Source organism: Barbus barbus (genome assembly GCF_936440315.1).
Source record: "Barbus barbus genome assembly, chromosome: 14".
NCBI classification, from domain to species: Eukaryota; Metazoa; Chordata; class Actinopteri; order Cypriniformes; family Cyprinidae; genus Barbus; species Barbus barbus.
In genome coordinates, this window is record NC_136742.1 from 20,084,537 (window position 1) to 20,100,058 (window position 15,522).

General features: G+C 36.5%; 1 protein-coding gene across 1 annotated transcript in view; it reads left to right on the forward strand.

The window, feature by feature from the left end:
* myt1la (myelin transcription factor 1-like, a) overlaps nt 1-15,341 on the forward strand; it is a gene marked incomplete at its 5' end in the record, with an annotated part of 46,032 nt that extends 30,691 nt beyond the window's left edge. The window contains 13 exons of the mRNA XM_079433486.1: nt 1,149-1,369; nt 3,199-3,479; nt 5,701-5,925; nt 7,250-7,368; nt 7,852-7,920; nt 8,024-8,086; nt 8,221-8,304; nt 8,484-8,705; nt 10,337-10,428; nt 10,529-10,632; nt 10,722-10,865; nt 11,813-11,875; nt 12,548-15,341. Of these exons, the coding sequence (XP_079289612.1) occupies nt 1,149-1,369; nt 3,199-3,479; nt 5,701-5,925; nt 7,250-7,368; nt 7,852-7,920; nt 8,024-8,086; nt 8,221-8,304; nt 8,484-8,705; nt 10,337-10,428; nt 10,529-10,632; nt 10,722-10,865; nt 11,813-11,875; nt 12,548-12,688 (1,828 nt within the window). The 3' untranslated portion in view covers nt 12,689-15,341. The remainder of the gene's footprint in view (nt 1-1,148; nt 1,370-3,198; nt 3,480-5,700; nt 5,926-7,249; nt 7,369-7,851; nt 7,921-8,023; nt 8,087-8,220; nt 8,305-8,483; nt 8,706-10,336; nt 10,429-10,528; nt 10,633-10,721; nt 10,866-11,812; nt 11,876-12,547) is intronic.
* Nucleotides 15,342-15,522: the final 181 nt, after the last annotated feature.

The following is a 15,522-nucleotide window of genomic DNA, read 5'->3' on the forward strand; positions in this document are numbered from 1 at the left end:
CTCATCATTCTTTAAAACCGACTTTCCTTTTTCACTGATGCATCTAAAACTATTGTTAGTCAAGAGACAAACAATTATTTAGCATTCAATTTTCATTTAATATACAGTATTACATAATTTCAATAATATTAATTATTGTAATTTATTGTTAAAATTACTATATAATTATACATATATATATATATATATATATATATATATATATATATATATATATATATATATATATATGTATATCTGGGCAACATTTAACCATGATTAATTAAAAATTGTGTAAATAATATGTGTGTGTGTGTGTGTGTGTGTTTGTGTGTATATATACATACATAAATACACACACGTGCATGTATATATTTAAGAAACATATGTTGTGTTTAAATATTAAATGTATTTATATATAATATACATTTTATGAATATAAATATATACATGTAAATCAAATAAAATATAAATAAATACATGTAAATATTTTCAATATATATACTGTATGTGTGTGTCTTTACACACATATATTCTATAAACAAAAACTTTTATTTTGGATGCGATTATATGTATGTGACCCTGGACCACAAAACCAGTCATAAGGGTAAATGTTTCGAAATTGAGATTTATACATAATTCGATATAAATAAATAAATGAGCTTTCCATTGATGTATGGTTTGTTACGATAGGACAATATTTGGCCGAGATACAACTATTTTATAATCTGGAATCTTAGGGTGCAAAAAATCAGCCTTTAAAGTTGTCCAAATGATGTATTTTTGGCTATTGCTACAAATATACCCCAGCGACTTAAGGTTTTGTGGTCCAGGGTCACATATATAATTATTACAATAATTATATATATATATATATATATATATATAAAATTCATACTGAAATAATATCTAATATACAATATGTATCATATTATTTATACATTTTTATATTATAATATAATGTGGTTATTTGTATATTTGTAATTGAAAAAATTACATAATTTAAATACTGACTTTTTATATATGAATCCAGATGATTAAAAGTGTGTTACATGACAAATTTAAAATGGATTGAGCACTGTGATTCATCTTGACTTTGAGTATAATATAGAGTATGTCCAGGACTCTGATACCCAACCTCGATTCCCTCCCTTTGTCAATTGTTCCAGACCCATGTGCTTCGTAAAACAGCTGGAGATCCCACAGTATGGGTACAAAAATAACGTCCCAACCAGTACTCCACGATCCAACCTGGCCAAGGAGTTGGAGAAGTACTCCAAAGCCAGCTTCGACTACAGCAGCAGTTATGACAACCAGCCTCATGCCTATGGCAAAAGGTCCCTCACCCCGAAGCACCATGGGCGAGACACCTCACCCAAAGGATATGATGGCAAGCTTGGCTTTGTTATTCTTTTCCTCTGTCATTGAAGCTGGTGAGGTAGAAGGAGTCAGAGTTGATAAACTGGTCTTTCTCTAGGGGATCAGATGGAAATAAGATTAGAATTAGCTTTGTACTACCAGACGTCCTTGCGGTATTTTCCATTAAAAAAGAATTTCTTCTCTATTTTCTGTTTTGAAGTGAAGGCTTTCTCTTAATAAAAGGTTTAGCTTGGATTTTTCACAGGCAGCTGTCGAGTTCAGTGCTCCTTTATTGGAAATCCTACTCTACTTATTGGCTTCTGAAATGATTAATAACCTAGGTACACAAACCCAATGAAGGGATTTACAATTTGCATGCAGCTCCTTTAATTTAATTATGGCTGGACAGATATTTTCGACCACCATAGTACATATGTGTGAAGAATGTATATATACACATCTATAAAAGCATTTTATCCTATAAAATATTTTATTTTTCTCTTTGTATGTATGTATATATAATGTTGCAAGACGTTCTCTTATCAATTAAAAATAGAAAAAAGGTCCACTACAAAAGGTTAATTACTGGTCCACAGTGAGAGATGCAGACAGATGTTTGAATGACGCCAGATTTAAAAACCTGTCATCTGGATGTTTGTCAGTTTTCTCAAATATTATGTTTCTCTGTCTTTGGTTCAAGCTTCATTTTTGGAGGTTTTTGTGTTTGGTAATGTGCAGCGTTGTAGCTCACAACTGCAGCTCTGGTCTTGATAAATGAGTGCACTTACATTTGTGAAGGAATCAAATTAACTGGAACGATTTTGTTCAAAATGGTAGCAGTTGATTTCACGCCCATGCCAGAAATTGTAGAGATTTCCTGTCAACAGAATTCAGCGGGATATTTTGGTACAGTTTCATTAGCTGTGCTTAAAATAACTCATTTTTATTATAACTCATGGTTATTACATCAGGACAGTCTTGATTGTCCATAAGGAGCATTACAGCATGCCCTGCAGTGATAATATAGACAATGTTATTGAAATCAGAACACATACCACATCTCGGAAATTAAAGAGCATTCTTGCAAGTGATGTTACTTGCCTGTATGCTTTATCAAAGAAATGCAGTTTTTGATAAATGAGACAAACGAAGAAAATTAAGCTTGGAAAAAAAATTAATGAGAATAACATTTAATTAATGTTAAGAATTAACTCCACTTCATTTAGAATCAGTTGGCAACATCAATTAGTTACACCCAGTTTAGTTATGACAGCATTGCTATTTGTCTCAATGCAAAATTAGATGAAAAATAAGATCAAATGGGAGAGTAGTATAAATCTTGAATAAGTGAATATAACTGCATTTTAGCAGCTGATTTGTCACCTTCCAGTATTGAAGATTATAACAGTTCCTTAGTCAATACTAGGTTTCTTTTTTTCTCAGATGTTGTGTCTGGATGCAGACCAAGATTTCTCTATGAATGTGGATTTATATAAAACAGAAATGCTGTATAAATGCTTCCCATAAAGGTCTTAGATTTCATGTTAACAATGTGTAGCCCTCTGCATGAAACCCAGATACACTGTTAAACCATTTCTCCTCCTCTCCTCCACTCTCTCTCTCTCACATTCAATTTCTCACAGCATTCATCATGAAACATCAGATTATCTAATAATGTGTGTATCTATGTTTCTGTCTGTCTATCTATTTATCTATCTATCTATCTATCTATCTATCTGTTCTATCATTTTGTTGATTTATCTATTTTTCTATCTGTCTGTCTTTCTATTCCCCCATCCATTCATCCATCCATCCAAGTTTTTAGTGGCTGTCTGACCCGGTGTATGTGTATGTGTGCAGCCAAGCGCTACTGTAAGACCTCGAGCCCGGCCAGCAGCACCACGAGCAGCTACGCTCCCAGCAGCAGCAGTCTTAGCTGTGGAGGAGGAGGAGGGGGAGGAGGAGGAGGAGGAGGGGGTGGAGGAAGCAGCGCCAGCAGCACCTGCAGCAAGAGCAGCTTCGACTACACGCACGACATGGAAGCCGCCCACATGGCCGCCACCGCCATCCTCAACCTGTCCACGCGCTGCAGAGAGATGCCCCAGAGCCTCACAGGGAAAGGCCCAGAGCTCCTGGCACAGGTGAGGGTCCACAACTTTTTCCTGCCAGTTCCTCTCTCATCCTCACCCACTTGTACTGCTAATATTGTATTTTGCTTTCTCTCACTGGGTATTTCTTAGTTTCTCTGCACTGCCTTCCAGTATGTAATGGCAGTGCACCGAAATGAGGGCATGCAAGTCATTCGGGGCAAACCCCTGGTCTTCTCCTCATCTTCTCCTCAACCTTTGCTCATTTGCACAGGGTGCGATTTCACACAGTGAATGACAGCAGCACCTCTGAGAGCTCTCTGCTAGACTCAGGGTCATCATATGAGCCTAATGGACTGAACGAGCCACGGTTGCTTTAGTGACACATCGATTTCAGACATAATCTGTATGGTGATAATGAGAGCGTAGGGCTGGAGGAGACCAGAGGAAGCTGGCAGCTGCAGGAACGCTGGGGTTGTGGTGCCCCTACCCTCTCTCACTGAGACAAGTAGAATTAATGTTGATTTCAGCTGTGGTCCAGGCCAAGCCAGTTCTCCCAGCATCCCTCTGGGTACATAGGAAAGACAATGACCTCTCTTTTTTAAGGACAGTGAGGCAGCAGGCTAGAGGGAGTGGGGATGAGAATGAGAGAGAGAGAAAGAAGGAGGGACAGAGGTACTAAGGAGCTGCAGGGCTCTATATATTCACTAATAAGCAGCTGTGCATGGAGATGTAGGGCAGCGCAAAGAAGAAGCTCACACTCTTCTTTCGTATCTTTTCTCCTCCCATCCTTTCCCACACTGTAAAAACTGGTTGTAGAGTTTTAGAAATTCATCTACATAATTATAAATGTATTAATTGAACGTAAAATGTCGTCAAAATTTGCCATCAAGTCTAGAAATACTTTTTCTTGGATAATCTTATAAAGTACACTACATGTACTTGAAATGTTTTTTGAAGTCTCTTATCCTCACTTGCATATAACTTAAAAAAAAAGTAAAAATTAGTAATATACAATTAATATACCATTTAAAATAACTTTCTCTAGTTTAGTATGTTTTAAAATGTGTTTTATTCTTATGATAGCAAAGCTCAATTCTCTGCAGCGATTAGTTCAGTCTTCAGTGTCACATGATCCTTCAGAAATCATTCTATTATGGTGGTCAAGAACTATTTAATATTATCAATGCTGCTTAATGTAGTTGTCAAAACCATTATATGCTTTTTCAAGATTCTTTGATAAATAGAAGTTTAATAAATAGAAGAAGATTAAAAAGAACACCATTTATTTGAAATAAAAATCATTTTATTATCTTTTGTGGTCAATTTAATGCCTCCTTTCATTCATTTATTCAAAAAATTCAAATAAAAACATACCGACCCCATTCTTCTAAAAGGTAGTGAATATACAGAACAAAGTGCTTGTTGTCTCATAATATGCCACATGACCTTAAGACTTTTTACAGTACATGAAATGTGACAAGGGTAGCAAACAACTAGCTAACTAACTAATCATTTTAAGTAGAGGTACAAATACAGCTTGACATCACCAGACATTAATTACCACACGTGACAACAAAATCAGCAACAACAGTGTAAATAAAGCTGGCAAACGGTCAAACAATGCAACTATATTAATTATTCATGCCTAACGCAGGGAAGAGGGAAGAAGGCTAATTGGACTGAACCACAAAACTACTGTTTCAGTCTAGGTATTTGAAGACAAAATTAATGCCCCATATGTTGGTTCCCCTTAGAGAAGCCTTGATAATGTTTTTGTAAGTTGTTTAAAGTAGGCATGACACAGAAATGGCAATTGTATTTCTTCCCTATTAATACATATTTTAAATTTCGCAAATTAAAAAAATGATGTGCATGGATAAATCATTTATAATACATACTGCAATATTCCAAAAAATAAGAATGATCAATATTGATTTCATGGTGAATAATATGTGTAACCAAAAAATACAATTTACAATTTTTCCAGATTTTTTTTTTAAATAATTAAAACAGTAATAATTAAATATAATAATTATTCAATTAATTAAATATAATATCATATAAATAAAAAATAAATTAAATATAGTAATAATATATTAAAATAATTATACAAGCTTAAAAATCTTAACTGTGCATATGAACCATGTACCCATCCTCATCTGTCATCCTTCCCTTCCGTATCTCACTCTGCTTTTTTCTCATCTTTTTTACTTCTTAATTATTCTCTTTATTCTCTTATCAATTCTACTCTCTCTTCTCTCTTTCGTGGCAGAGCCCTGATGACAGAGATGGGGATGAGAACGGAACCCTGGATCTGAGCCGGGTTGGAGGGATGGGAGAGGGCAGTGGAGGCACAGTGCTGACCCCCCTGCAGCCCATGTCGCCCCAGCGGCAGGCCCTGCTCAACAGCCACTGCTACCAGATGAGCACGGCAGACTGCTGGGACCTGCCTGTGGACTACACAAAGATCAAACGCCTGGACGACGACCACAAGGAGGTAATCCCCAGCCCACACCCCCTGAGTCTGGCTAGAGACAGACTGAAGCACTTGCGTCACTTTACATGAAGTGAATTTAGATGATAGTTTCCACCTTTTTGGCTCATTGTATTTTGCTGCACCGGAGAGTGTGATCATTTTGTGATCATTCAGAATATTCCATTTTATCATTTTGAAAACATTATTGGAACTTTACATTTGAATGTTCTGTTAACATTCTGAAGCAGATAGTAAAATGTTAAATTAACATCAAGCTAAATTGATTTAGAAATAATGTTGCATGAACAATCTATAAATAATGTTTTTTTGCTAATGTTTTGAGAACGTTATTGAAGACCAGATAACAGACTGGGAATGTTACCTGTTAGCGTTGTGTCTGAGCATCCTGACAGCAACAAAGAAGTGGAACTATCTATTTGCTTGATGAGGCGAAGTGTTCAGGAAACCTGTTTGAAAGCGGTCATTATTTCTGTTAGCAGTAGTGAAAGTGAAAGAAATTACACACCTTTAAAAAACGTGTCGAATTAGCATTTATCTTAAAACATAAAACAGTACTTTCACAACTGTGACTATAAAAATTCTTAAGAACCACCCTCTCTTTGGTTTCATCTTTCACCAGGCATTTTGCTTTTTTGTTAGCAGCTAACTGGTTATCTGAAAGACGGTTGGCAGATGAATGCTAGTCATAGTAAGATTACCATTAACTGCTTAACTTACATGTTCAGCCCACTTCCAATGCAATCAGTAGGCAGAAGCTTCTGCTTAGTCTTCCCCCTTTTCTTTTCCACTGTAGCTAAGCAAAAGGACCTGTTTATAATATAAAATTGTTTGCCTGTGACATGTTAATGGGAGCACAATGTAGTCATTTCTAAACCGTTGCTTTGTCCAGTAAACTGGTTGTTGAAGCTATTTTAGTGCTATGAAGGACGGTAGGTTGTTCCTTTTGAAGGACTGAAAGGACATCTAGTGTAGAACGCTGGTACTGCATGCCTTCACTTCACTGGAGAATATTGCTTGAGAACGGATTTTTCCTCTGTTAATTAATTACTCATTGATGAACCCCAGACTTAAACTGTTGTTATTATTATTTCAAAGGGGAACTGATGTTTTTTGCTAAATTGTTGGGGACCTGGAAAGAATGCAAATTAGGATGTATGAGATTTTGTGCTCAGTGTAATAATAACATGGGATTCTTTTAAATGTGAACTGCGCTGTATATTATGCAATTACAGTACTAGCAGGCCATTGTACTATTGTTCCTTTTTATAGTGCATCATAACATACACTGAAATCTGTCTTTTTCTTTCTCCATCCTCATTATCAGGATGACCTGGACCCATTTCAGGATCTATTAGAAGAGCAGCAGTATTCAGGAGACGTGTCCCTCCCCAGCCCTAAACACAAATATGCTCCCTGCAAGGAGAGCAAGAAGGAGCTTCTCACGTAAGCATTTGCACTGGATCAGGACTATATCCTGTTGTTGACCTTGTAGCATGATTGTTTTTATTATTACTGTGTGTCCATTGATATAAGAAGTTAATAATTGAGCTAGGATACATTAAATTGATCAAATGACAAAAGTTTTTTATTATTATTATTATTATTATTCATCAAAGAACCCTGAGAAAAATATTTTTATCCCATAAAATATTAATATTAACGGTTTTCAGTATTGACAAAAGTCAGCATCAATGGGCTGGTCATGATCTTAGCGTCCATGTTCAAAAAAACAGCAGGGTTTTTTAGGCTACTAAAAGTGTACATGATTTTAAACTTATTTTTTCAAAAGTACAATTCGAAGTACAATCATTTATTTCCATATAAAACTTTTTAATGATAAATGTGACCCTGAGTGCACCTTAGTAGCTTTAATAATGCAGTTGTTCTAGTAAACCATGCCTCATGCTTTTAAAATCTTCCCTTAAGGCTATCGAGCTGCCAACTGGCTGACAAGGGCATGCGTGGTATGATGACATCTAACTCCCAGGATCTGAAGTAAGCCCTCGCACTCTCGTGTTTACACGGCACCTCAATTGACCCTCAAAATGAGGTCTGTCTGAGGTTACGCTAATCTGTTTCATGTTTTCATTGCTTGCAGGTGTCCCACTCCTGGCTGTGATGGCTCTGGGCATATCACAGGCAACTACGCCTCACACAGAAGGTGAAGACTCACAAATATGCGCATTAAAAATTTGAATCTAATACATCATGTAATGTTTTGGCCACCCGTGGATTCAAAGAAGTGCAATGAGAAGCCCTTGGTATTTTTTGGTAAATGTGTTTCTTGCTCTGAAGTTTGTCAGGTTGTCCCCGGGCAAAGAAGAGTGGTATTAAAATAATGCACAGTAAGGAGGATAAGGATGACCAGGAACCAATCAGGTGCATTTTTTTAATTCCTTCAACTATCCAAAGTAACTTAAAGTTTAATTTTGCTTGTTGTAACTTACACAAGGACTAAGGTTAAAATCAGTCAGAGGGCAATTGCAGAAGGAACTTCACTATGTGTGTGTGTGTGCTTATGTGTGTGAACTCGTCTCTGCTGTGCCCTATGTCTTTAGGTGTCCTGTGCCAGGCTGTGATGGCCAGGGTCATGTGACAGGGAAGTATGCATCCCACCGCAGTGCATCCGGCTGCCCGCTGGCCGCCAAGCGTCAGAAAGACGGTTATGTGAACGGAGCGCCTTTCTCCTGGAAGTCTGGCAAGACAGACGGCATGACCTGCCCCACCCCAGGCTGCGATGGCTCAGGCCACGTCAGTGGCAGCTTTCTCACCCACCGGAGGTACATGAGTGTGTGTGTGTGTGTGTGTGTGTGTGTGTGTGTGTGTGTGTGTGTGTGAGCGTTTCTTAACTAAACCATTATTTAGCAATAAATAATTTTCTTAATCAGTATTTTTGCATTTATTTTAATAAAAATATCACAACATTCTTTAAACATGAGTAGTAGAATTATTAACTGTCTTGTTATTATGAACTAAAATTAAAGCTATTTCAACAAATTGGCAATTGAAATAAATCTCAAATAAAACAAAATATAAATATTAGAAAATAAAATTTTGAATGAAAACTAGATATGTTGCTTTGGCAACTAACTGAAACAAATAAGTTTAAAATATTAAAATACCTTAAATGGGCACATGACAAAATTAATACAACTTTAAAAATAAAAATGAAATCCGAAAATATAAAAATAAAAGCTACATTCAAAATATGAATAAATACTATAATAGTATACAGTATAAATAACATAATATATTAATAAAATAACAGTGAATATTCAGACAATTTTTGTTTATTTTTGTACCCTAATTGTCACGAACCTGGTCTGTGGACTTCCGTTTACTCACCACCAGAGGTCACTCCTCCATCACATTGACTTTTGCACCACACTACTGTTGCGCTTCACCCACAAACTACAATTCCCATCATCCATTGCACTGACGACACACAGCTGTCACCAATCTCACATTGCTCTGATCACACAGCTGATTGCACTGATTACACAGCTTTATAAGCCTTGAACTTCCTGTCTGTCTTTGCTGAGTATTGTTCTGCGTATAACACTCTCCTAGTGTTAGCTGCCTTACCGAGCCATTCTGTGTTGTCTAAGTTTAGTGGGTTTTTTTGTTTATAGTCTCGTTTCCTGCCCTTGTATCATGGATTTACCCTTGTCTCACCATTTCGGACTCTGTGTATACCTCGTTTGGATTATTGCTCAGGTTATCGGACTACCCCTCTTCTTAAGACCTCTGGATATTGTTCACCGATCGAGGACCCACGCATGCCCTTGGATTACTCTTGTGTCTTGCCCGTGCCATACCCGTTTGCTGGTGTTTTGACCCTGTCTGTTATTTTTCTATGTTTATTAATAAAAGCTTGCAAATGGTTCACCCCGTTACACTAATGGCATTTTTTCTTATTTTAATTTTTAAAAAAGGGGGGTTAAGGGTTGACCTTTTTAAGGTTAAGTTTTTTTTTTTTTAAGTTTATGGTTAAAACAATAAAAACAATTAGCCAGTGGAGTAAGAAAAATAATATTCAAGACTTATTCTCTAAAACCATAATTTAGAATATTATCATTCTTATTATCATAAAATTGTGCTGGTAAATGTTGTTTTAGAATGTTTAGATGTTTTACCTCAAAACAATACAAAGATGCAGACTATAAAAATTACATTTTGCTTTTAAATACTTTGAAGAAATAAACATATGTGAATCATGTTTTCCTTTAAGCAGTTTTAATGCAGCAGACATATTTCATACATGCAGTCTCAAAGCCAGAGGAAAGGATTTTATTTCCAAAGTAAATCAATTTTAGACAATAAACTAAATGAAAGAATGCACAATAATGAACCATTATGCTTTTAACCTTGAGTTAAAATTATTATTTGTTTTGTTTTTGTACATCTGTAGTCTGTCAGGTTGTCCCCGTGCCACATCTGCTATGAAGAAGGCAAGGATGACCGGGGTTGAAATGCTCACAATCAAACAGAGAGCAAGTAAAGGTATGTGTTTTTTTTTTTTTCATTCATTCATTTTTTTTAATGAATTTTACTTGCCATCAGTGGCATTTTTTACAGTGAATTTCCCAATGTTCCCTTCCAGGCATAGAAAATGATGAGGAGATTAAACAACTGGATGAGGAAATCAAAGACCTGAATGAATCGAACAATCAAGTAGAGTCAGACATGATAAAATTAAGGACTCAAGTAAGAGCAGTTGCCATCTCTCACAATCAGGCTTTGGCCACGTTTTCAGTCACAGAGGTGCATTTGTCTCTCTTTCTCCCTCCTCCCAGATCACCACCATGGAGACTAACCTGAAGTCCATCGAGGAGGAAAACAAGGTCATAGAGCAGCAGAACGACTCGCTGCTGCATGAGCTCGCCAACCTCAGCCAGTCCCTCATCAACAGTCTTGCCAACATCCAGCTTCCACACATGGTAAGAGCCAACAGACATGAGGCCTCACATGCACTCTTAAAAATAAAGGTTCCAAAACGTTTATGGTATAGAAGAACCATTTTGGGTGAACAGATCTTTTTTCTATAATATTTTAATAGTCTGAAGAACCTTTTTCCATTATAAAGAATCTTTTGTGGAACTGAAAGGTTCAATGGATGTTTCTTCACAGAACCATTAATGCAGATATAGAACCTTTATTTTTAAGAGTGTAAGAGAGTAGTCAGGATAAAAATGTTTCATGGTTACTTACAATCGTAAAAATCCAAATGAATTCAAAATAGTTATTAAATTTGTTAATATATCACCTACAGTACAATACATGTTTATCTGCTTAGTATAGTCTTTTAGACTATAGACTGCCTCTTGTTGAAAGCCAGGGCCTGAGTCTGCGTTTCAGACGCTATCAGTAGGGATGAAATTCCGGTTTCTATTGTTTCTCCCATCTGCTTCTTTATGTCTGTTGTTGAGTTCCTCGCAGTTCCATATGCTTCTGTGCTGAGGTCACTCCCCTTTACCGACCATTGTAGAAAAACAACCTCCACTCCAACAACTGCTTTTCAGTTGAGTAACAACATGGCCGCAGTGGATCAGATTCTCCCACACGATCGAATCACATACACATTGAGTCGGGGCACGATTGGACAAGCCCCGTTCGAATGTGGTGGCCATGTTAGTAAACAACTGAAACACATCGTCTTGAATATGGCTCCTGAATTCTCCACCCCCACTGTCGATGGATGCTATTTAGAGTGCGCACGAGGGGTCCTCAAGCTGCACTAACATCAGACGACTGTTGCCTGTTCATGTGTCATGCCGCTCAAGCAGAACTTGGTTGTAAAGTCAAGTATGTCAGTTTTATTGAAACCACTGACCTCTGGCTTTTAGCCAGGCTAATAGTCTTTTTTCTACACCTCTCCCTTCTGTAGAAACCGATGCCACTGAAAGAGGCCCCTGTTAAAAATTACTGCTGTTTACAGATGCCCCACAGAGTAAGAGATTCATTTTCCATAGTCTAACTTTATCCTTCTCCTCACTATCATTTTCTTCCCTCTAGTCCTCCCCCACACAGTACGATGTGTATGCATCACGAAGGTCCATAGAGTGTATCAGTGCCACACATATTGACATAATCCACTTCAGGGAATAGTGATAAGAAAGCTGGGGTAGCAATATGAGCCATATTTATTTTTGGTAGTAAACTCATGTTATTATCGTAAAACACATTATTTTATCAGGCACAGTGATGCTCATCGATATCTGTCTGCTATTCATGGCGATCTGTTTGATATCACTTGTGAATGCCAGTATTACCTACATACTCATGAGCATGAAACTCACAGCAGTGCATGCATACATAATGTATGTGCATTAATTTTTTTGTTATCCATCAGACACATATTTTTAGAAACAGTATAGTAGTCTTACGCTTGATTTAGTGACCATTTTAATGTGATTGGTCAAGCCCTGCATTTCAAGAGATGTATTTTCTCTAAAACCCTAGCTTGTATTTAGCTTTAAAGGCAGCTTTTTTGGGTTCATACCTCCCTAAGTATATCCTCTTTCCCCTTCCCTTTCTGTCTTAAGCCTTGATTATGTGATTGATTGAATGTATTATGCCTGACTTCTTTTCCAACCTCCAATGATCCCAATCTGTTCCACAGGAGCCGATGAACGAGCAAAACTTTGACACTTATGTGAGCACTTTGACAGATATGTACACTCACCAGGACCAGTACCAGAGCCCGGAGAACAAGGCCCTCTTGGAGAATATAAAGCAAGCGGTTCAAGGCATCCAAGTGTAGCTTTGCGACTGGCTAGTATTGACCGAGTATCGGGGTCATGTGATCAGAGCGTTAAGAAACAAAAGAAACCCATCATGTAAAAAGTATGGATAACTAGTATGATTTTTTTGCTGCTGTAATTTATTGTATTATTTGGCATTATTTATGATTCTGTTATGCTTTTGACAAAAAAAAATAATGCATAACTTATTTGTTGCCTTGCTTTAAGATGACGACTACCAATGGCAAATGTTTTGAGGAACATTCATGTTTTGTACATTTTTCATATGACCTGACATAATGTGATGTACTGTTTATAGCTGCTAATGTATGCACATTTTAGTGTATATGTATTTATTAATTGTAAACAAAAACCATCCATTATTTTAAATCTAAAGAGGTGCAGAGGGGATACATTGAGGGAATGTAAGGGCAATCAGCTTCAATCTGAGCTTCTCTTTATGGAACTAATGGGAACTAATGTGCTGTGCAGGCTGTTCAATGGGTGTACAGTGGTACATTTTTGTGATTCGATTTTGGGTACATTTTGTAAAAATATTGAGAAACGTTGTCTTCTGGTTCTGAAATCATATTTATAGTGGTCAGTGTGGGCACTCTAATGCAGTATGTGTATTGTTTTTATTTTTGCTTGTTTGTTTTTTCCTCTAGTTTTAATTCCCAAAATAGATGGAAAAATAGAAAAAAAATTGTGAATGCAAACATCATGACACGGAAACTCACTGGTGTAAATCCCAAGAAGTATTTAATAACTTTTCAAATATTTTCAAAGTCCATTCTCTAAATGTAACGCCAGGCTGGTTGAGGCCAATAACTACAGAAAATTTGAAGGAGACAATCCAACATTAATTCTTAATTTAATGATCGTAAAATGTTAGTGGTAGTATGATAGAATATCAGCAATATATGATAACGAATCAATCATTTATTTAGATATGGGATGCAAAAGTTTGGGTATATGCAATTTCTTATTCTTACCATAGTAGAAAGCTGATGAATCTTTTTACTAAATGTAAAGTATTAAGTTTTATATAAATCTTTTAATACAGTCATGTTTTAGGGTTTAAACATGGGTGATCAAGTCCAGAAGGATGAATGCATTATGATTTCACATTTCTCATGTTCGATTTTGCACAGGGACACCTTTGTTTCCATGTTTTGGTGTTTTTATTTGTTTCAGGAGACCAAGGAGGTGCCCAGACGTTTGAATTGTGGGAAGTTTTTTTTTTGTTTTTCTTTTGAAGGAGGTAAATCTGTGTGTGAATGTTAGTTTATCAGTGTGCTGGATATACAGGGTTAATGTCACCATCCATACGTCATTGTGTTATAGTAATGGAGCACTTGTCTTGTAGATTTTGTCCAAACAATCATGTAGAGATTCATCTGGTCACGAGTGCACAACAAATACGACTATATCAGCAATGCAAGCTCATTATATTACAATTAGTGAACTCCAATCAGTTATATACAGTATTAAGAGAGGTCAGCTTGCATTCTGTGGTAACCTGCGATTCACTTTCATCACTTATTTTTTACGTTTCTGAGAAATCAGCAGCACTTTAAGCTCTAAGAATTATGGAAATTGAAGCAGGAGGCATTTTTGATAATTAAATGTTGAAACGGCATGGCACGGGTCTAGATTACAGTTGCGCGTGGACAGTTTGAGTCGTTCAGAGGGTGGTTTACTGACATGGCCAGTTCATATTACTCCATAGTATCTTAAGGACATGTACAGTTATAGTCTGGGAACCCCCTTTCATCTTAATTTAGTCCAAGCCCATTCAAAGCATCAAGCAAAGTCACAAACAGGGCTGATTTTCAGTGGTGGATTTTAAAGTTGTTTGTATTTATCGAGCATGAGTCGAAACTGTCACAGTGATTTTTAGTGTGAAATGACTCTGGTTGTTGCTGATGCTCTACGTGGGGCTTTGTTTCTGAAATCTATGATTTTGTATTATTATTATTATGGCTAGCATTGTTTTCCAAGAGCTCATGCAAATGGTGCTAGTCACTCTTATTTATCGTTCTGTAATATCCGGACATCTCTTCCCCAACCACAGCACATTTCTCTCTCTGAAAGCTTTGTGTATGCAGCTTATTTCCAAGATAGTAATGCTTTTAACACACTGATAGCAAAATACAATATCCTCTCATTTACTATCATAACTGATTTGACAGGAAAGGGGATTTTAAGCACAATTCTGCTGCTCATTTTCAGTTGGCACATATTCTACTATCTACTTCAAAAGGTTATCTGTGACTATTTAAATAGAAAACTCTATGGTGTCACATGCTTGAATGCAGAATACTTTTCTTAATAATAATTGTGAAATCATCAGGTTACAAGTTTCCATTTCAGATGGATTTTAATTAACCATTTTAAACCAGGATTTTTCTATTAAAAAATAAAGAAAGAAGCATAGCTTTCTTAATGTCTCTTGCTCTCTTCCTCTATCCAGCTCTTTAGCTGTCCTTTTCTCTCTTATTTTATTTTTCAACCACATGGCATGATTTCTGTTGGTATGATACTTCTTTTGCTCTAAGTGTTTAAGATTACAAGTTGCAGTGATATTTCATTTTGAAATTGTGAAATTTGTACAATTTTTATCATGCTGGTGTTGACATCTCTTACTCAATAAAACTTGTGTTGCCACATTACATGTCCCTTTTATTCAACATATGTTCACAATGACTTTTTTGAATTATGTTTCATCATTATCTGATTTGCATCAAGGTCTGATACCTGGATTAAAAAATACAGTATGTGACCATCATCTTTGCTCATGGTTGTTCAGGTCATGTGACTGATCATGCGTCGAAGGCAGCAGAGATAGAAA